This window comes from Prionailurus bengalensis, chromosome A1 (genome assembly GCF_016509475.1).
Source record: "Prionailurus bengalensis isolate Pbe53 chromosome A1, Fcat_Pben_1.1_paternal_pri, whole genome shotgun sequence".
Lineage (NCBI taxonomy): Eukaryota > Metazoa > Chordata > Mammalia > Carnivora > Felidae > Prionailurus > Prionailurus bengalensis.
In genome coordinates, this window is record NC_057343.1 from 189967499 (window position 1) to 189990324 (window position 22826).

At 38.8% G+C, this 22826-nt stretch overlaps 1 protein-coding gene across 8 annotated transcripts in view; it reads left to right on the forward strand.

The window, feature by feature from the left end:
* The window catches only part of EBF1 (EBF transcription factor 1), a 390777-nt gene that overhangs the window by 9284 nt on the left and 358667 nt on the right, over nt 1–22826 (forward strand). For all 8 annotated transcript variants that reach the window (XM_043597059.1, XM_043597070.1, XM_043597081.1 and 5 more), the window contains exons 5-6: nt 5291–5364; nt 15127–15195. In XM_043597059.1, the coding sequence (XP_043452994.1) occupies nt 5291–5364; nt 15127–15195 (143 nt within the window). The remainder of the gene's footprint in view (nt 1–5290; nt 5365–15126; nt 15196–22826) is intronic.

The window sequence follows — 22826 nt, forward strand, 5'->3', positions numbered from 1 at the left end:
CTTCACCTTCTGGAAATTTCTGGGATCACATAAGCTAGCACTTTTTTTTTTAAATGACAAGTAATATAACTTGGTGGTTGAATGCAATGATTAATAGTACAGTACATTGATATTGTAGGTGTTCATATTATTTTTTGATTAGTTCCAATTCTTGCTAACTTGCTACCAAAGGCTTGTTGACAGTCTGTATTTAGAGGACATTTTACTTCTGGTTGAAGGAGGTACTTTGTACATTCATGAACTTATTCTTGAAGGTGACAAATTAGGTTTGGCCTTTATTTTGTATGTAGAAAATGAAGTAACATATTTTCGAGGTTACTATTTTTATTTAAAAGGAAAATTAGGAGTTTGGGTTAGTTATGGGTAACCTCCCTTTCTTTCTTTCCTTTTCTTTCTTTCTTTCTTTCTTTCTTTCTTTCTTTCTTTCTTTCTTTCTTCTTCTTCTTCTTTTCCTTCCTTCCTTCCTTCCTTCCTTCCTTCCTTCCTTCCTTCCTTCCTTCCTTCCTTCCCTGTAATGATGAGAAGTCTCCTACTGTTTGATTGTAAACCAAAAAAGACTCTTAATGAAAACATTTACTCCTCAAACCCTTTTGGATTTGAAGAACCAAAGTCAAAAGTATTTTCCTCACCCTCTTTGTTTTGGCATAGAACACAAAGAGTTAAAACTATTAGAAAAGTAAACAAAGAAAAGCCGTGCTCAATTCTCTGTATTTCCTTTGGCATGCTATTGAAGTGTGATCCTGGTGCATGTTCACTGTGTATCTTTCCTTTCACTGTGTGGTCTTTATCCATAGTAAGTTTCAATTAACTTTTAAGACCCAGTGATATTTTGGAAAAGCAAGGATGAACCACACTTCACCAAATGCCATCTAAAATAGTGGCAACTGAGGCAGATTTTTTCTACTGATTGATTTATTCCTTTTCACAGATGATATAGGTGAATTTATAATTGGGCATTTGAAATTGATGGCATTTTATTCTCTCGCAGTAAAACTTCTGGTACTGCTGTTGCATAAGGCTATGAAAGTTTAACGATTCCTATTTTTTTTCCTCTTTTTTGTTCACTAAAAAAACTATTCTGGAAAAACCCTCAACCTGAAAATTAATTGAGTGTTAAAAATAATTTGCTATTTTCTTTCTGCTTATTAGAAGAGGGCATTAAGAAAAGGGAGGTTGGTATATCAGAAAGCTAAATCCGCTCCACATGTGTCACTTTTGACAACTTCTTTATCAATTGCATCAGGTTTTTAAAGTTGAGATGAAGTTAGTGCTGTTTATTCTTTCGCTTTTCTTCCTGTACAAGTATTCCTGTCACTGTCAGCGATTTACTTGCCATTGGAAGGATTACGGTCAATATTGTTTTCTACTTGATAATTGCATTTTGTATTTCTTAGGTTAAAACCCTAACTTGCTTTGCCATCAATTCATTTATTTAAATAATATATTTTATATACTTTCTCTCCCCATCTTGCCCATGTCTGTTAATAGGCCTCAGGTCTGTACTCCTGATAAACACATTGATTTATTTAAATCACTGTTGTCTTTGTCATTCTCACAGCAGACTACCTTCCTCTCAGTGAGCAGACGCATGATTTACTGTGGAGGATGAAAATAAGCCTTCTTCTTGGTGTCCCATTGTCTGGGCCCTAAACCAGCTGTCTATTAAAATGGTTTCACTTAAAATAGTCAATGCCGTTTATATGCTTCTGTGATCTCCCAGCTGATCCAGGCTCAGGGCGCTTGATTCACACCCCACAGAGGCACATATTTAAATTAGTAAGAAAAGCAGAAACTTCTAAGTTGGTATTAGAAGATCCCTTTCCTTTTAGGCTTAAAGTCTGGGTTTGCTGAACTGTGAACCCGTCTTTACGGTGTATGAAATGTATGGTAGAGAGTTGATGTGTGGCTATCAGCTGTATGTGTAAGCTGGAGGGAGAGCTTGGTGGCATTTTTAAAAGGTCTATTTGTTGACACGCTGCTTCATAGATATTCAGCAAAATAAATGTATCATATTTTCCGATTTTGGATCTGATCAGAATGTTGATTTCTTGGCCCATATCTTTCATACGAGTGTGTGTGTGTGTGTGTGTGTGTGTGTGTGTGTGTGTTTAAGCAGCTTTTTCAGTAACAAATACTGCACAGGTGAGGTCAGAGGGAGATCTGCCTGTGACTGAGTTCCACTCTGTAACTGATTCTGTTCTACTAAGCTTCTAGTTCACTGTACTTACAGGGTTTTAATTCTACTTCATAGGAGAGTGAAGAAACTCCCTCTTTCTCTTGCTTTTATTTCAGAAGTCACAGAAGTAGTACTTCTTTCTCTGCATGTATATGCTGAAAAATATTGTTCTGTTGAGGCCTCAGAAAGAGAGACAGCAGAAACTTCATGCTGCCACCCCTCCCCAGAATGCTTAATTATTTCTGAGCAAATGCAAACTCATGCTTTTATTTTAATATGCTAGATTTAGAGAAAGATTCTCCATTTTGAGTCTGCTTGCCAGAAGTGAAGTGGCAATTTGGCATTTGATAAAGAGATGTATTACAGAGGCCCTGGGCCTTCGACAAATGATGTTCAGTCACTAAAGATAAAAACATAGGCTCTCTGGGCATGCATGGATCATCTACTGTTTGGGGAAGTTGTGAGCATATCTGTATTGCAGCGTGTCTTTCATTGGGTATCATCACTGATTTCAGTGGAACCAGCAGCCTCAACAAAAATAATATTGGTCTCATCTAGAAAGAATCAAAATGAGAAGGTCTGATGTAACTGTTATGCATTCCTCTTAAAGAAACCAAACTTCTTTTTTTTTTTTTTTAAAACAGGAGGGAAAACCCTGCAATATCTATGAGTATATTTACCAAGTTACTTGTATTAGTTTAGCATGACAAAAAACTGAAGTTGAAATGGAGGTTATCAGGATATTAAGAGAACAACCAAAACATGTAGTGGTAATAGGATGCCACAAAAATGCATCCGATTAGAGTTTTTTAGCACCCTATATGAGACCTAATCAGTTACTTACTGTGTTTCTTTGGTTTTAGCAGTGATTGCAATAAATAAAGCAGACAGATACAATTTTTGGTTTTCAAAATGTTTTTGATTTACTTAATGCATTTTCTTGACTAAAGCAGCTTCTTGGGCATTTGAAAAGGTCTTTTAAGAGTACAGGAAAGAATCATCAGTGTGTGCTAAAACTAGTGGCTGAACATTTTAGGCATAATATGATATTACCATAATCTAGATTAGCTCTCTATAAGATAGTTATGAATTACATAAGATGAAGTAGTAACTTCACGGTGGAGAAATCTGGCTGATGGTCTCTGGTGGATGGCAGGCACCACCTTAACCAAATGGTCAGTTTACCGTACCATTTCGTTTACTGTACCATTATAGTAATAGAACTAGTCGACAGTGTGATTTGATACACCGAGAAGAACCCAGAATCACATCTGTGGTATTCTGGCCTTGAATTGGGTAACTTTACTCTAAATCTGAGGAAACATCAGACAAACACAAACTGAAGGTATTTGACAAAAGAACTGGCCTATATTCTTTAACAATGTCAATATCATGAAATACAGACTCAGGAATGTTCTGTTTTAAAGGACACACGGCAGCTGAATGCAATGATTGGTATTGTTTTTTTTTTTTTTTTTCACTGTGAGGGACATTATTTTGTAATTGGTGAATCTCAATAAAGTCTGTAGATTAGATTATTGTATTGTATCAGTGCTAATTTTCTGATTCAGATAATTGCCCTGTGGTTATTGAAGAGAATGCTTTGGTTTAAGGAAATACATGCTGAACTATTTAGGGTATGTCTCCAGTTTACTTATCATGGTTAAGGAAAAAAAAATTGAAAAGAATAAGCAGATTTAGTGAAGTGTAAACATTTGAGGAATCTGGTTAAAGACTATCTTGTAATTCTTTTTATATTCTTGCAACTTTCCTGTCAGTCTAAAATTGTGTCCAAATAAAACATTAAAAAATACAGAGTTATGGTGGGCTAACCATTAAAAAAAAAATGGTTTTGATGGGCCAGTCATAGAGAAAGGTTTTCTCCTTATACAGGTACTTTTCATCATGTTTTTATTTGTTGTTGCAATTTTTGTTCTATAATGGAGTTAGATATCACACCCAGAGTCTGCTCTAGGGTCTGTACACACTGTGTCTTAAGCTGTCTCCATCATTTACAGGTTCTGAAAGTACCAGGCTTATAAACAAAGCACAGTAGAGGCAACTCCCAGTTAGTTACTGCAGCATCTCTATGTCCTAAATAAGCATAGTCTCTGGTTTTGTCACCAAGTAGTTTTGTCACCAAGAAATTGAGAGTTATCTAAATGTGTGAAAGTAATTTTATTAATAATCTTAAGTTGTGTCATGTTAGTCTTATGCAGTGATACAGTGTTAAGTTAGTTAATATGTATCCCGATGTAGGCATTGCTCTGCGAATAGCTGTGTTTTTCTTTGGCCCAGGTATTCACACGTAGATCTTCCAGGAAACTGCTCTCTCAGGGAAACTTCGTGGTGATTTTAAGCAAAATGTTTGTATGTACATTACTGAGAACAGACAAAGATGTATTGGCTGATGAGGTGATTTGGAATCTAAATTTTGGGAGTCAGATGTAATTCTTCTCAGTTGAGGGAGATAACTCTATGGCTTAAGCCCACACACACAGCATATGCCGGCAAATATTACTGTTTGGGTGGGTGTACACCCTGGGGAGCACATGTTTTCAGCCTGTAGGCAGAAGGAAGGATTTTCCCTGATTGATGAATCATCTCAAAGAAGACACAGTTAGTGAATGGACTCATTAGCCATACCCCCACTTGTTTTCTGCTACTCATCTCTGGAACGCTAAACGTTGGCATTAGAAATAGTACAATGAGGCGACAAGCACATATTTAAAAATCAAATCCACGTGCTTTTCTATATTTTAAATCACTAGTATCCGAATCTGCTAAACCTTCCAGGCTTTTCCTCCTCGTTGATTAGATTTATTTTATTCTGAATTGAAAGGAGAATTGTGGTTGTCTTGACAACAGAAGTTCATCTCACACACTGATCCAAAGGTGTGCGTCTTAATAATGTGGTTGACGGGACAAAGAGGAACATATGTCCTCTACTTGATTTGGGTTGATCCTTAACAACATATCTTGAAACAGACAGTCTTGGGCTCCCAAAAGCTAATTGGCCCCCAGCAATGGTGAAATGATCAAGTACTCAACTGCGATAGTTTGTTCTTTGCTACTTGGTTCCATTTTTAGCTCAATTGGTGCCTTTGTTTACAGGCCATAGTGTATGAAGGCCAAGACAAGAACCCAGAAATGTGCCGAGTCTTGCTCACACACGAAATCATGTGCAGGTAAGAAATACCTTGTTCTCTCCCTTTAATTAGCAAGGAGAAGATGAATTTGTATCTCAAATCTAGGTGAGCACAGGCCTATTTTTGGGTGTATATTTATCTTGCTTCTATTAGATGATCTAAAAAGAACTATTAAACACAAGTGTTTGGTAGTAAAGTGTCAGGCATCACAGTGGTTCTCAATTATTTATTAGACTTCATCCCGGAAGACATACATTTCCATTTTGATATCACACTGTTAATGGGCACAAAGCAATGCCCTCCCCTTCTTCCTTTCAATCAAATAAAATACAATATAACCTTTTAGTGTTAATATATGTGTTCAACTGCGTTGCTAGTAAAATAAGAGTTCTATTGATGTCAGCAGAAGCCTCTGGTTTGGATAAGATTTAAAAGTTATAGTTCCCCTTTTTAATGCTCCCACTTCAAAATATGACCATCAGTACATAGGCATCATTCCTCCTTAAACTTAGTGTGGGTTCCCCTCACCCCTTGCATCTGATCTGTTCCTCTTAGTTACCCTGTATATAACTCTGACAATGTAGCTAATATTTCTCAGTAGTAGTGAGCTTTTGGAAGAATGGCACATTTTTACACCTGAAAGATATCAAATTCGTGTCACCCACAAACGAGTGTATTTATTTTGTGTATAATCAGGCACAAGCTACATTTGAAAATAAGCAAGGAGACCAAATTCACTTTCAGGGCCTCAGCGAGTCCTCCACACTTGAGAGAGTAGATGAGAGAACAGCCTTTAGACTTGTGGTATAGGATTTTTATTCTTCATAAAATAACACCAGCGTAAAATAACACCTGATATATTCTGAGTAATTGGATAAAGCATGAAGATGCCACTATGCATCAGAGAAAGGCTACTAATTGCTTTGTTAGCCATGCAGGCTCTCTCTGGCACAAAGCATGCTTGGCTCCTGACTATTACTGACCAATCCCTTTAGACCTTCAGCTGCCACTTCAGCATGGGAGGGTGGGCTTTATTTGCTGCTCGTGGACTTGTGGGGAAAGCTATCTTAAAACTCTACAGGTGGAAATGAAATAAAAGGGGCTCAGTGTGTTTTCTTACTGAAATCCCAAATATTAACTTCTATATCTATAATTCTATGTGGATATAAAAATTTTTTTTTTCTCTTCAAAAAGCATGCTTTTAATAGATTATTCTAAATTACTCAGGAGTTTCACAAGTGTTCACTTCAGTGATTTGTAAAACTTGTTAATTATTCCATGAAGAGGTTGCTTTTCCCTACCTTTAAAATAGTAACAAAACCCAAAAATATGGTTTTTCAATTTCTTAGAAGATATCATTAGGCAAAAATTAGTGTCATACTCATATGTAAGCAAGAATTGTAAAACTGAGTTACACTTTTCAGAATTAAATGAGTAAAATCATTTTGAAAAGCATTAAAAGTGATCTCCTTTGTATTACTACTTTTCTGATCATATCTCTATTTTAGCTTCCCACAATTAGCATGTCATTAGAATGAATTTTCTATGTTCTATTACATGTGATTCTAGCAAATAAGGGACAGGCAGAAAGATGGATCTCGAACAATAAGCCAACTAATGTCTACGTATCATAGATTTGCATCTCATATCTGTACATGTTTGGACTATGCTGGAAATAATTCTATTCTTAAAATACTTAAAGATATATTATGCTTTTCACACATAAGCCTGCCCTCTATTAATGCAGTTTATATTTTTCTTGTTCTTAAAATTCATTGGTCCAAAGTACTTTATTATGCTGGTTGGCGTGCTTTACTGCTGATGTTCTTTCTATTTTTCAGAAACATAAAAATAGCAAAAATAAAACTCTCAAGCCACTGAAGGCAAATGATGATATTTGTACTGCGGGGCTAAGAGGGAAAAGCCATATTCAAAATGTCATCCTGCTAATGTTACAGATTACGGTTTTCCTGGCTGCCTATAGATGTGTAAGGGGTACTGTTTGTTTACCAGGCCGCCATGACCCTATTACACAAACCTGTCATCTATTGTGTGGCTAACAGTCTTTTAAATTGCAAATCTGATGCTCTTTAGGGGGCTTTAGGAAAAAAATTCTCACTTTCCACACCATCCTATTTCTCTTGATTTCTTGCCTGTTGTAAGTGGAAGTTGGGATGTGCTGAATTTGCACCAGGGGTGCAAATGCAGGCTCAATTATAAGCATAAAATTAGAGTCTGTTCACCATTAATCAGCCTGGCTAATTGCTATGCACCACCATTAGCCATATGGTGTGAAAGACAGCTTGCTCTCCCCAAGATGAAATTTCTTCATTGCAGACATGAAATAGTGAGGGCCCTGGATTTTAAAATAGCTTGTTTTAGATATTTAATTTCTAAACAACTTTCTGCAGTGCTTTCTATCAAGGCTAACAGCACAATAAAACTTTGCATTTATGTCACAAAAGCTGTATATTTATAGTACATTGGAGCTATGGTAAAGAAGACGCAAACATTTAGATAGACAAGAAAGGGCTTGGATGATTCTGTTTTGTTGCAGGCAAAGAAAAAAGAAAAAAAAAGAAAAAAAAAACACCAGGGAGTTTTGTCTCAGGTGGTTGCAAATTAAAAAAATATATATTTTATTCTGTTGAGTGGGTAACCCCATTGCATGAGCTGGCTAAAGAACTTACTGCCATTAGATCATAATTATTGCCTGTCTTTGAGACAAAACCTCTTAGACTTGATGGCATAGAATTCTTTTTGTGGTATTCTGGGAGAGTTTCTGCATTTTTGGTAAGTTGGAATCTATCATACCAATTATCATTATATTTTGCTAATACTTAGTGGTTAAGTTCTCTAAAAAATATGCCCCCTGCAGGATTTTTTAAAGCAGAAGTCTATAAGGGATTTGATTATATGTGCATCTCAACATCCTGTGTTTAAATGTAAATGGAAAATAGGAACTGTGCTTGGTAGGTGAGTCCTAGTTCCCAGTGCCCCAGGCAGGCCAGGGCAGATTTTCTCTCCTTCCAGTGCACAGGAAGATTTCAGGGGATGGGTGTTCTGTTTAGGAAAGCATTCTTTTCCCGTTATCAGTGCCCTGCCTCTTGTGGGACCATGAGTTCCCAGGGCAAGCCTGGCCCCTTGAAACAGTCTGTTCTTCCTAACTCTTCTGCTGGCTTATTCTGATTTTGTGCTTCGGATTTCTACCTAAGCACGGTTTTCTTCAGGAAAGCATCGCTGGCCCTTGGTCTGAGTTTTGTCCCCTTGTTATGAATTCCTATTATATCCCATGCTTTTCCTTCATAGTGCCCAGCACATTGTAACCATGTGCCCAGGACCCGTCCTCCTTTGCTGAGCTAAGAGCTCCTTGAAGGCAGAGAAGTCACTCAGCTTTCCTCTCTGTTAGTTGTCCCATGTGTGAAATGGGGGAAAAATGTTACTTCTCTCCCAGGGTGGTTGTTAGGATTAAATGTTGTAATCCCGGTAAATACTTACCATGGTGCCTGACACAGGAATAGCAGCGGTATTAGCAGTAATATTAGTAGAAGCAGAAGTAGTAATAACAGTGACCCGGTTATCTGCAGCGTCTACCTATGTACCTGGTACATAGTTGTTCAGAGTGAAAGATGATAAAAGAACATTGAAGAGTGTTGCCTGCTATAACATTAACATACTTTGTTCATTTGAGGTTTGGTGGTTAAGGATGTTTTCATTCATTCTTATAACACCTGCTATGTGCAAAGCACTGTGGAACACAGAGCCAAAGGACTGGTCTTGCAATAAGAGAGTTTACAGGTTAGCCTGGGAGATGCCACCTATTAGCAGGAGGCCACACTACAGGGTAGACAGGGTTGTCTGTGATGAGGGGTGAAGCAAAAGATGGTGGCTGTTCTGAGAAGGGAGGATGTACCTGCAGGTGGGTAGTAGCTGTAGGTATGGGGGGGGGGGTGAGATAGGACAAGAGTTTTAGAGGGTATATGAAGAAGTGTCTGGGTCCGTTTGCTGGTGGTCTGGCAGGATTTCTCTGGGGAGAGGATTGCAGGTGGGTAGGCTGCAGCCTGGAGCTGGGAGAGTGTCAGGGTAAAAGATAACTAGCTTTGGAAGTCTTTTCCCAAAGGGGGAGATGAAGTTATGGGCTTAATGGGATTGGAAAGAGTGGGAGAATAGAAAGAGTAGAGGCCATGGGTACATTCTTGGGGTGTGGTCATATTTAGCGAGGAGGGAGAGTATATTCAAGAATTAGGAAAAAGAACCTTGAGCATACTGGCCATAGCAATAAAAGGAGGGTGTTTCCCTCCCCATCCAAGATGGATCCCTATCTTGGATAAGTGCTGGGGAGATCCTGATGGACTTGAAGAAAGAAAAACACCAGAGAGCCATTGGTGATCTTTGAGAGGAGACATTCAAGTAGGTGCTGAGGCCTGGAAACCAGATTTTATGGGGTTAAGGTGGCAAGGAATGTTGGCGACCCTGGCAAGGAGAAAGGTGGGCAGTGAAGAAACTAACTCAAGAGTAAAGGAGAATTTTTTTTAAGAGAGTGGGAAGGCTTGACAATGTTTGTAAACTAAGGGAAAGTGTGAACTTACCCTTATCGGTGTTAATCAGACTATTCATATAATTCATGTATCTCATTCTGTAGCCACCTGGGCAAAACAGGAAAGAAAATCTTATTTTCTCTTGTAAAACTTAGAGATTGAGGTGGTGCTTTTCTCCAGTCGAAGGAGTTCTACTTCTAGGAAGAGATTCCATGTCCCTAAGATGAGGATCTGCAGGTCCCATGACTGGGAAACATGTAAATGTTGCTTGCTCTGATTTATGAAGCTGTGTGTCAGGTCACTAGAGATATGCCACCTGTGTTAGTCTGCTAAGGAAGAGACTCATGCGTTTGATTTTCTCTGGCTGTGCAAAATTGTCTGAGAGATGCACGATCCTGCTGGGGAAAGGGATGCTGTTTTGAGTCCACAGTGTTTGTAGGATACCAGGTGCTGGGTACCCACTCCTGTGACAGACCACATTGCCCTCCTGCCACTTGGGTTGTAGGTTGAGAAGGGATGTGAAATAGTAGGCTCCTTGCTCTGTGACAAAGTTAATTAGGAAACTTCAAGTCCCCTGATGGATGCACACTTTAGGGGTCAAACGCCATGTCTGTGGTTGGCACAGTAAGAGCTTAAGAAACACTATTTTCAATGGATGAAGATCCGTCACACAGTGATGAGGACATAATTGCACTGAGATTTCTGTCATTAACACAGTAACTTTTCCCTTAAAGTGCTTTCACGTCTGCTGTTCCATGTAGTGTGGTGTTTCAGCCTGAGTGCTCTTCTGCCTTAAACACAAGTGAATCTGTTCTCCCTTCATCCTGTCCTGTTTGGTTAATACCTGTCTTATGTGGGGTGGAGGCGGTGCGTCCCTTTCTTGATCTCTCTGAGTTCGGTAGAAGGAACGAGGGAGCAGCTAGGTTTAGACAAGAGATGAAAGAGAAGGGCCAGAAAGACCATGGTGGGGAAGAAGGACTGGTTTTTGCTCAGCTTGGCTCTGGGCTCAGAACTAGGAAGCAGCAGGGGGATAGATGTCATCTTAGTCTAAAGGAAGACCTTCGTTCCCCAACCTATGGTTGACTTTTCTAGTTTTTTAATAGAAAGTAATATTGCAATACAAAATAGAAGACTGCAGAAGTATGGAAACAAAATATATCCCCTCCCTCCCTTCCTGCTTCTTATCCTACTCCCTATAGGTTTCTTCTCTGAAGTTTCTCTTCATTTATTCAAAACATATTTCCTGAGGGCCTCCTGTGCCCTGGGCTCTGTTCTAGTTTCTGGGGTTCTAGGGGTGAATGAAACAGTCTAAGCCCCTGTCCTCATGGAAAGACAGACAGTAAAGAAACAGACAAATAAATATGGACTACAATGTGATGAGTGCTAGGGAGAAAAGTGAGACAGGATGAGGGAGCACTCTGGAGCAGTCAGTCAGGGAAGGGCTTTCTAAGGCAGTGACTTTGCCTAGAGATTTGAGTGAAGCGAGGGTGTGAACTGGCCTTGCCACATTCACTCTTCCCCTCCCCTCCCCTTCTCCTTTCACCCCTTCATTTTTTTCTCCTAGAAATAGGACCATACCATATATACTATTCAGCGACTTGGCTTTCTTGATTCACAATTTGATTTAGACTTCTTTCCTTGAGAGTGTGTAAAAACCCACCTTCATCCTTTTTAATCCTGCACGTAATTCCATATGTATGTGTGTATAAATACACACAGAGATGCATACATATATATGTATACACACATATATGTGCATATCTGTATATTTTTAAAGCGGAGCTCATCCCATGGACACTATTTTGTCACCACCCCAGGTACAGAGCAGGGCCCAAGATGCCCACTTTGGGAGTGATGACTGTGTGGTGCAGTGACACGACCCCCCTCAAAAAGACAGGAAACCTGTTGGGGGACATTCGTCATGCTTTGCATGAAGTTTTTTTTTATAAGTGTTAAGTGACCTCTGGACCCTTCATTTTGTTTTCTCTTCTTTCCTTCATTGCCCCCTTTTATTCCTGTTCCATCTTTCCCTGTACACTTCTGTTCTTCACATCTGCCTTTCCCCCTAGGTCCCTTGGGGCACAGCAGAGAGAAATGGTTCTTATTTATGCCATGCTTCAATTCATCTGGCTGTGCTCAAGGGCGTTTTTATTTTAAGGGGATGAAGAAAGACAGTGCTTCAGTCAAAGGACAAGTCTCAGACCTAGTGTGGCTCTTGCTGGGGGGCAGGTGGTTTGGTGTATGGGGTGGGATGGGAGTCAGTCTTCCTTCCACCTGCCGTGAATGCTTTGAGGGTCAGCTTGGCTTCCTCTGTCACCTTCCTATTTTCTTGGATTGTATTTCCCCCAGTACATTACATCATTCTTGAAGTCATTAGATCAATCAATCAATCAATCAATCAATATTCACCTTCTCCCTTCTATTTCAGGCCTTAAGCTACTCATTAGGCAAATGAAATTGACAGCTTCTTCCTTTATTAAGCATATAGCTTAGTGGGGGAGTGGGGTGGAAGAAGAAAGATAGTAACAAAAAAAATACACAAATATATACATAAGTATATTATTTGCATTGTGTTAAATGCCCTGAAAGGAAAGAACCAGGAGAAAACTGAAGGGTGTCAGGGCCAGCCTCTCCAGAGAAGGAGCGTAGAGGTTGAGCCTCAACAGGCAGTAGAGACTGGCTAACTAGGGAGGGTTGGAGGATGAACAGACCAGGTGGGAAGACCTGCCCAGGTCTGGACCTGAGGTCAGACTGAGTGAGGCATATTGGAGAGATTGAAATTGGCCAGTGAAGTTGGAGCTTGGCAAGTCAGAGGAGAGTGACAGAAGGTTGGGAGGTGGTCTGGCATTATGTCATGCCATAGATCTATTCTAAGTGCTGGGGGAAGCCATTAAAAGGTCTTGGGCAGTGAAGTGACATAGTCCCACTGACACTTTGAAAGATCACTCTGGCTGTTTTAGGCAGTAAAGAGTGGAGGCAGTGAGGCTAGATGGGAGGCCACTGCAGAAGTCCAAGTGAGAAGTGAAAGCAATGTGGAGGAGAGGTATGGCAGTGAGGAGAGAGAGAACCAAGCAAGACATGTAGGTTCTACTTTGAAATTGTCATCATACAAGGTAGACGTGTCCCTGGAGCACGTTTAGTCTAGACAGGCCTGGCATGAAGGTTCAGCCATTGGGACTTGGGTTGCCCACTCACTGTTTTGAAAAAAAGGAAAATGATGAGGAGAGATAGGCCTTCCCACCTACTGGTTTTCTCCCTGAGTAAAGGGGATGTGGGTTCTGTGAATAGGTTGGAGACCTGCTGCTTCTGCAGAGTACAGAGAAACTTTGCTCAGGTTTGGAGAAAGAGGAGGTTGGATAAGGAAGGAGCAGGAGGTGATAATGATACTGCCCTTCATTGAGCACTTAGGAGGGCATAGTAAAGCCCAGCTTTATACCCTGATTGCCCTGAATCTGTGCCTTGGCACTTGAGGTGGGGATCACAGATGTTCCATTTTACAAATGAGAAAACTAAGATTCTCTGGGAGAGAGTACCTTGCTTAAGATCACATAGGTAGCTCTGTCTGATTCTGGAGCCAGTGTTTTTAACCACCATGCTCCTCTGGAAAGCCCTTGATATGAAGGTGTAGGGGATCAGAGTTAAGGGATGATGGGGTTTAGTTTTTAAATTATTATTACTTTTTGGTAAGCATTCCAATCACTGTACTTCTCATTCCCTTGTTTTCTCATCTGTTTCTTGGGTATTGGGATATTTGGGCTTTCTATGTCCATAGTATTGGCATAGCAGAACTTAGGCCTAACGGAAATAGTTCCCTTTGAATCTGGAAAGGAAAGGCTATAAGGTGGACAGAGTGACTTTTAGCTGGGGCTTTGACAAAGGAGATACAGTTCTTACTATTACTTTCTGAAGATATGAGAGACAAAGAGAATTAACACCAAATTTGGAAGCTGATTCTCTTCTCAGAGATAGAGTTACAGCCAGGAAAGACTACCCAACCAACTTTGGTGAAAGACTCTCTATCCAAAAGTATATTTCTGGGTCCTGAAAATGAAGTTCAATGTTTGGTTGTCTCCAGCAGCTCTCTAAATTTAGGCTCTGTGATTCACTAAGTAAAGTGTGTGTGTGTGTGTGTGTGTGTGTGTGTGTGTGTGTGTCTGTGTGTGTCTGTGTGTGTCTGTGTGTTTCCGTGCACGCATCCGTGTCTGTGTAAGAAGGAAGAAAAGTGCATATTTTATTTGTGGTGCATGGCAGTGTATAACACCTGGATAACTTCCTTGCCTCCTTGACTGATCAAACATGTGCTTTTATAGTGTGCCCCTGGGTGTGGACTGACCAGTGCACACATATTTTATTTGCGAACAAGGCTCAGATGGACAGTTTTCCATTGACTGTGGGTAATTTTCAAAAACCTTAATTTTTCACCCCTTACAAGCATCCCAGTTTTACAAAAACTGACAGCCTTATCATCACAGCTGGGGTGGGATTTTGATAGTGGGTGCTTTTCTTGCCTATGGCTGCTTTTTCCCTAACCTAATTAAGAGCGTCCATTGTCAGGGCTGTGGTAGCCTTTGGATCAACTGTCCATAATGCTTCCAGAAAACGTAAATGGTGGCCAGCACAGGACACAGAAGCCAGAGAACGTGTGGATCTCCACTTTCTTTTATCTTGCCTTTTCTTTGTCTTCGTTACTATGTTGTACTTTTATTCTCATGAAGATGGTTCAAAAGCAAACAGTTAGAGCTTTAGGATTTTGGGCAGGCTGGGGTTGAAGGAAACGTCTCTCCTGAAAGAGAAAGGAAAAGAAAAAGGAATCCATTTAATACAAAATGACTGGAGGGGGAGAAATCACTCATACCTCATTATTGACGCGTTCCACACAATTAGTGTGATCTTGAGGGAAGAACGTTTGAGCCACCCACAACCCTGAATATTCTCATTGGGTAGATGTAATAATAATGCATTTCACAGTGAACTCTTCAATACTGCGGGCAGTGATGGGGAGACCCCATCTTAGGGCTGTCAGTCGTGGCTCCAGCAGAGTCCCTCTTCCTCCCTCCTTCTTTGTTCAGGGAGAGGTTAAGCCTGGCCATTAACCCATAGGTGACCCACATAGAATTTTCTGTCCCAGGGATCCGTTGATTGCCAGGTATGGCTTTGTGGTAATTCTAGCATTTGCAACCCAGCAATTTGAACCTTCTGTCTGCCTAAATGATGATTTTACATTGTAATGGTTGTACTAAATCCTTTCGTTTTTGCTCCATAGCCGCTGTTGTGACAAGAAAAGCTGTGGCAACCGAAATGAGACTCCCTCAGATCCAGTGATAATTGACAGGTAGGGACCACTCTACTTTCACTGGATTCTTATTCCTCATTATAATGAAACACCTGCCTTGTGTCGCTCATGGGCAAGGGGTAGGAATGCATGTGGCCGAAATTTGCCTGTTGGTCATGACTAAGCTGCGCCGAGCTCTTGCGATTCCTGGGAAAACCATATGGAATGTTCTTTGGAGGCCCGTTTTCTTGGATTGCTTCGGTTTTGTGTATGATTCATGCTCTTAAAGGAATATTTCTTTCTTTCCTGACTTTCTGTGGCTCAATCCTCATGCTGTGCCAGGAAGCTTCAGAAATAAAATAATAATAGTTTGTGATTTATGAAATGTGGTTGGGTGCTTATAAATATTTAACTTTTATTTGAAAAATGTTTGAATCATTATCACTTTTAGCTACAGTAGTTCTGTTGGACGTAATCCATCTACATTTTAAGGTTTTATTTATGCATAAAAGCAGTTTTAAAGAGATCTGTGAACCAAGACTTTCTACCGTTATCTCCCGCATTTGATGGTAGCTCATACTGTATTATAAGTTGATTAATTTATCCTGCTTGTCTTAATTATTGTGTTTTTCAACAGATCCATATTACTAATCTGACATGACCAAGTAAATCACTATAGAACAATAAATTTGTTTTAGTTGTTTGGTGCAGTTTGGAGTCAGTGTGTGCACATATTATGCAAAGTCGCATTCCAAATATTCATTTTACATTTTAATTATTGGAACTCATTGTAGAGAAACATGAGAAACCATGTTTCAATGTATGAGAAACCATTTGTTACATAGCATTACTCATTGAGAGTTAAATGGCCTGGAAGGTTTATAGATACTGTCAGTTGTCAGTGAGGAAAAGAGCTAGCTAGCATCCTCCAGTAGCTGGAAAAGAGTCTTGCAAATTAGACTGACGGATCCCTCATTGAGGAAATGAACAGCTGACCAAAAGTTCCTTTTTGGGTTTGGAAATACTGATTAAAAACAAACAACCCTATCCATCTGTGTTTCCAATTCTTTACCTTTTGGGGGCTTACTTTCTTGTTTTTCAGTTAACTGAAAAACTGCTTCATCGTAATTTATGTCAAAACATTGATTTATTGATTTTGACTTATGTGGTTCCACAAGCTTCAACCCAATTTTGATTGCCAAGTAGCTCTCTGAAGCTTACATTTCAATTAGACATCTTAACTAAGTATATCTCTAATATTCACCCAAAGCATACACCTTTGCTTGATAACTGAGTACTAATATACTTGATTCAAAGCGAACACGTGTGAATGTTCACTATGCAGTGAGTTGCGCGTGCTGCCCGCGGTGTTAGAGTAGCATGTTTATCTGCGAGAGCAGACATGCCAGTCATGTGATTCCTTCTCCTGCAGTGGAAGATAAATCTTCAAATGAAAAAGGTCAAAAATAAATATAACCTTTATGCTGTTTTGTTTTATTTAAATACAACTCTTCAAAAAACCATTTGTTATTTTGAGCAAGTTTTTCTTATGCTTCTGTTAAAAAGAAAGTGTTGTGATCAAAGGACCAGCCCAAATATTCCCCAAAACTTGGAAACTGTAAGCATTTTGTTCTGCCGCACAGTTCCTTTTGGTTTAGATGATGGCAAGAACCGTACCTTGCCACCCGCAATGAAAACACTTTTTTTTTTTTTTTGCTTGTGAATGGGTTAAGCTTTTAAGTTTTTCATTTGGTTTTAAGCCGTGACTCTGATATAGAAGGTTGATACGACTGTGGTTTGAATAACATTTGATTTTGACCTGTTCTTGCGGGTTGCGATGGCATAAGAAACTTGACTCAGCAGCGCTGTAATTAGCCCGGCCCCGTGTTTTTGAAACAGGATTGTGTTACCTGGATTGCATTAGTGTGGCTTCTATTGTTGCCGCCTTGCATCTGTCCCAGTAGGGTACTTAAAACCTTTTCTTGGCTGGGGTAGTTCAAACAATTTAGGCAAAATAAGTATGCACTTTATACTGTTGGTGGCTTTAGAGATATTGCTCATGACATTTATCCTTTTCACTTTTTTTTCTTTTTGGTTTGACAAAGTAGAAAACAATGTGTAACCAACGTTGGTCCCTTAAGAGAGGAGTATTTTAAAAACGGCTGAAACCCAGTGTATCTGCAGAAATCTCAACATATGTTTATTTGCTGGCGATTGCCACTGTCTCCCATGAACTGTCTTTTCAAGCAGTGATGCCAGCTGATATGCAAAACCCCATTTAGCTATTTTTATTTGCATCTGAGTTTTCAGAATTTATTTGTCCTTGAGTCTGCCAAAGGTTTTAAAAGCTCCAGTCCTGTCTATGCTGATAGGTGAAACTTTCATTTTTAACAACGAGAGAAGAAAATAACAAGAAAAGAACTTACACAAGGAAGGGCAAAATAGAAAAGATTTTTCAATTCCATGATATTGCTGCAAAGGAAAAAAAATGACGGCAACCGTGTTTGAATTTCATAGTTTCCAATTTGATTCTATATTACCGATTGCATAATATCTGCGTTACGTGCTTAGGGTTTGATTTGCTTTCAGATTTATGGATGTGAATCCCTGCATATTTTGCAAAAATAGGTTATGGCGCCTGCATTCAGTAGCAACAGTAACTGTTTTTACAAGATGCATACAATGTGCAATTATAGAGCTGAAGATACAGGCAATCACTGTGTTAGGATTTAGCATAGTTTTAACACGAAGTCACCTTTTGGGCACCAATAATTTTTAGCTCCCTTTGCTTGTCCTTCGGATTTTGGAAGAACACTGCTATTTTTATCAGTCAAAAGACTTTTAGCAGTGGTTATTCAGGAAAACTATTTATAGGATAGATAGAAGAGGTTTTCTGGTCATACGGTAGTGGTGCAGGGTAAGCTATTTCTGTGTTAAATTTTGGCTGTATTATTCGCTGCTAGTGACTTGGGGACATCAGCTTGGCATATTTCATCAGAAAAGTGGAATTAACAAAATCAGCAGTTACATATCGATTTAGAAAATGGGTTTCTACTTCCTTCTTTTATCATAGCATGCAACCAAGTAAGAAAAATATGACCCAAATTCTTTCTACATTTGTGAAAATTTGTCAAGTCATTTCAGAAAAGTTGAGAGGACAATTTCTGTAAATGTAGAAGGTATGCATGTAAAGTTGACTGCTAGGTTGTATTCCTGCCTGATGCCAAATGGCTTGATTAAGAATTATAAAGACCAGGCTGTGCCCAATGATCCAGATATGCAGGCTGTGTAGACATGGAAAAAGTCAAATGCATTATGTTTAATAACTGATGACCAGGAACTAATAACAGCAAATTTCATTATCATTGAGGTAAACGGCTATGTGTGGTAATTATTGTTAAAGTAAAAAGTAAAAACTGACTTGCTGTTATTAAATTAAGGTGGAGATTGATTTAACATATTCGCACAGTAACTCATATTTGAATTTAAAAGGTTTGCAATAAAATTCGTGTTTAGAAATTGAATAAATTGTAGTTTTATTACCACATTGCATATCCTTGTGTCCTAACCTTTTTCCTTGGAGTTATCTTAGTTCAATAAATAAAACCTCATTAGACTATTCCCATTTCAACGAGTTTATTAAATTTTGCAGGAGTAATTAGCATAAGCTGTGCTAATTTTTCTGGAAGACTAATGAGGGAGGTTCTTAATTAGGTTTACTTTGTAAGAATCAGAAAAGATGATAATGACAAAAGTCACATAGGGTAGTCTGAATTGGGAACCCAGTTTTTCTGAATCTAAAAAAAAATCTTCCATTTTCTATGTGGAAACTTCTTTATAAATACTTGGACTGAATATCTGAAGTATGCAGACTGTTATTCCGTATCTACCTAGAATTACTAGCCATTCCTGATTTGCTTCACAAAACTCTTTATTTTCCTATCCTTGACTTGCTAAAGTATCTTTGAGCAATGACATGGATGGATACAGATGGTATTACAAAAACATTTCTTTCTCCAAATTATACTATAGGATTCCTTTCACACAGAGCCCCGAAGTTTCCGGCCAGATTTGTTTTGCTCATTTCCGGTAGGGCAGAGTAGGGTACAGCTCAATATTTGTTTGTTTGGTTTTTCAATTTAGGATCAGTGTGATTGATGAAATAGACCAAGTAAAGGGAGAAAAGAAGTCCTTAATTCTTCGTGTCCTTGTACTGTGGATCCTGAGCAGTTAACAAGTGGAATTTCTCTTTTAATAAATAGAAATAATAAAGGGTGACATCCTCCCTCAAATTATGTTTTCCTGTCTCCTGTGAATTTAGACATAGTCCTTCTGAGATATAATGTGGCTTGAGTAACCTGCAAGTTCTGAGTTCTTCACAGCCAGTATTAAAAACATGGATTTTTAAAGCCTGTTGACTAATACAACTCTAAAAATTTTGCATTTGCTTACTATAACTTTAACAGATTTGTCTTTCTTTTCCATTTATGAGATCCCTGTATCTGTGTTTGAGATGTAAGGCTTGTGATGCAACATTTAAAAAAATACATGAATTTTATAACATGAGAAACCTAGCTTGTTTAGAATTACTGCTCTTCAGGCCACACTTACCCGAGGATGTCCCAAAAAGCAATAAAAGCCTGCATCTGTCTTTTCCAGGATGTCTAAAGATTTTCCACATCTAGATCACTTTCACTTAGGTAACACAAGTTGGGTTTGTGTTATGATTATTGTCTGAAAGAGAATATTCAGGAGTAAAAATAATAGAATGCTTATTTTACCTGTTAAATTGACATGACATACATCATATGAACAGCTTAATCATGTAAGGGTTTTTCAGAGAAAAAAATTTATTTAAGATCCATTCTCAACTAAAAGGCACAAATGCTGCGATTCTGTGACTGAACTTTTTAGAAAAGTCCAGTGTTGTCTTATGAACATCTAATATCCTGATTAAATTGGCCCAATGTATTTATATAAGATAGATGTTCATCTGTATAATAGGAAGACAATGGTAAAACTTTAGAATTACCATAGAGTAGGGTGGGACATATAATAAAGTCTTCAACTATATGAACATAGCATATACTTTTATTAAAGTTGCAAATGAGGCTTTTTTTGTCAGTTTCATTTCATTGATCTTTCAACTCTTATTATTTTGGTCTCTACCCAGTGTTTAGAAGGGCCAACCACTAAACATAATCACACTGTAAGGTACACAAACCGCTGTCTGGAGTGTGAACAACCAGGGTGCAAATGCATTTCTTGGAGTTCTGATAAGCCTTTATACCATCTGATTTCCTAACCTTGATTGCTCGGTAAAAATAAAAGAAGGAGGAATTCACCCCTTAAAATTGCCTCAGGCAGGATAATTGCTGTCTTCTCGGTTGGATTGAGAGGTTTGCATTTTTCCAAAAGTGAAAAGCCAGTGTCGACATTGAGCATGAATTTATGGTTGTTTATTAACCCTAGTGTATTTAAACATTTGTTTTCTCAGTGGGAATTCCTATGTGATTATTAGCGATGAGGCTTATGTGAGAGAGTATCATTCTAAATTTTATCACATATCAGATAATACCATTCTGAATATGAGATGAGCCCTGTACATTTGTGTGCAGTTTACTACCATGATAAGAAAATAACGAATACAATAAGCTAATAGCAGTCTGTATTCCATTTGCTATCAGCTATTCCCAAATACACAGCCAGGATACATTAAAATGCATTTCAAATATGCTGACAATATATCATAATGCAAAGTACTTTTACATGGTGTAATACTACTGCAGACACTGTATAATGAACAACAGTGGTTTTCCTGTAAAGGAAATAATGGCAGCAACTTCCAAGAAATGTATTTAACGAAGCTTCAGAGAATCAGCAGTGTATGTGTGACTGGCCCGGGTGTCTGCTCGTGGTGTGGGTTTTTATCCCATGTCATCGTAACTTCGCTTTTGTAACCGTTTTGGAAAAATACAGAAATGCAGTACAAACTCCCCTGTGTGTCATCTAGCAACTTTGTGTAGTCAGTTTGTGATGCGAATATATCACTATATTAAATATGCTTTTGCTTTTCTAAAAGAAGTTACTTAGAATGGGAAAAAAACCCACCCCTCCCCAAGTGCAAACTCTCCATTGATAAATTCCCCTCTCTCCTCCCTACTGTCAGCACCTGACCAAACTCTCTAACAAAAATTGACCAGATTTTAAAAACTCCATTTAGAGTTTCCTTCATATAAAGAGAAGGTATTTTAGTCATTTTAATTTGCATGGGGCATTAGCTGAAATAGACTACTAATTTTTCATTCTCTCCTATCCCCTGTCCCATCCTTCCTTTTATAAACCGTGTAACTATATCCTGTCCTGGACAATATAAAAGTGACCTAAATACTCCAATTGCAATCAATGAAATATGGTGAACAGTACAGGTTTGTTTTTGGTTGCTTACTGCCTTTAAAGGTGTGGGTAGATGAAGATAAATCTCCCTTGAAAACTCTCCAGTTACAAGCCTTTGTCCAGAAGCAAATGAAGGTTTTAACGTTACAGTACTTATTGTAATAGAATTTTAATTGCCTTAATCCTGCTAAAGTGTGAAGCTGAGTGTGTGTGTGTGTGTGTGTGTGTGTGTGTGTGTGTGTGTTCTTCATGGGGAGGGGAATCAAGCCAAAAAAAAAAAAACCCTGCATATTTTCAACGGGGGGGTGGGGGTCACATATGGTAAATGATGCAAACTTAATGAACCTGATTCTGGGGAAAATAATGCCACTGGCGTTTCATCCGTGCAATATATACTCCTCTTTCAGTGGGAACAGAGTGGTCTTTGCTGTGCTTTGGGGATTTTTATTTTTGAAGGTGAAGTGCTTCGTTTCAGTTCCAAACTTGCCTGCGAACCCTACTTTGGAAAGACTTAACTAGACAAGCTGGCAAATTATATAGCTTGATCCCACACAATAACCTCCAAAATGGCACTCGGTAACTATACCATCCTGCTAACTGTTTGAGGCACAATAGTTTTGTAATATAATATAAAGTAATAGTGTTAGCCAACACATCTTTAATAAGATATTGTTCGTGCCTTTGCCATATGCTACAGAGCAGCCTCTCACTCGGTGGGCCCTTTGATTCCTCTCAATAAGATTATTTCAAATACTCTAATCCTGAATCATTGACATGAATACAAAAGCCTAGTGACATCTAATAGATGCCTCTTAGCTTTGCTTTTCCTCTTGTTCCTTTCCTTTTTCTTCTCTTTTTACCTGACAAAAAGCTTATAGACACTTGGGCTCTGTCTCTCAGTAGCAGCATGGGGGGCTCCTCATGAAGTATAAAGGAGGAAAAAGGACTGACAGAGGCCCGATAAGCTACAGAGTGAAGGACCATAGATTAAAAGTAAATGCCAGTAAATCCTACCCTGTACACTTACTTGTTCTTTTATTGTTTTCTTTAACACTTTCAGTGCCAGGGCAGGGAAAAAAGAGAAAATAATAATCAAATTGCACATTGCATTTTTAACCGGGACGTGGTCACTGTACATCCTGTGTAGAGTTTTCTCAGATTTTGGTTCATGTAAAGTTTGTAGTGGTTAAAAAAAATGCTTCTTGCTCATTTGCTGCTCTACTGACGAAATATTGATACTATGTGCGTGGGGAGGTGGGTGAGTAGATCAGAAGAGCCCTGCTACAGGGTGTGAA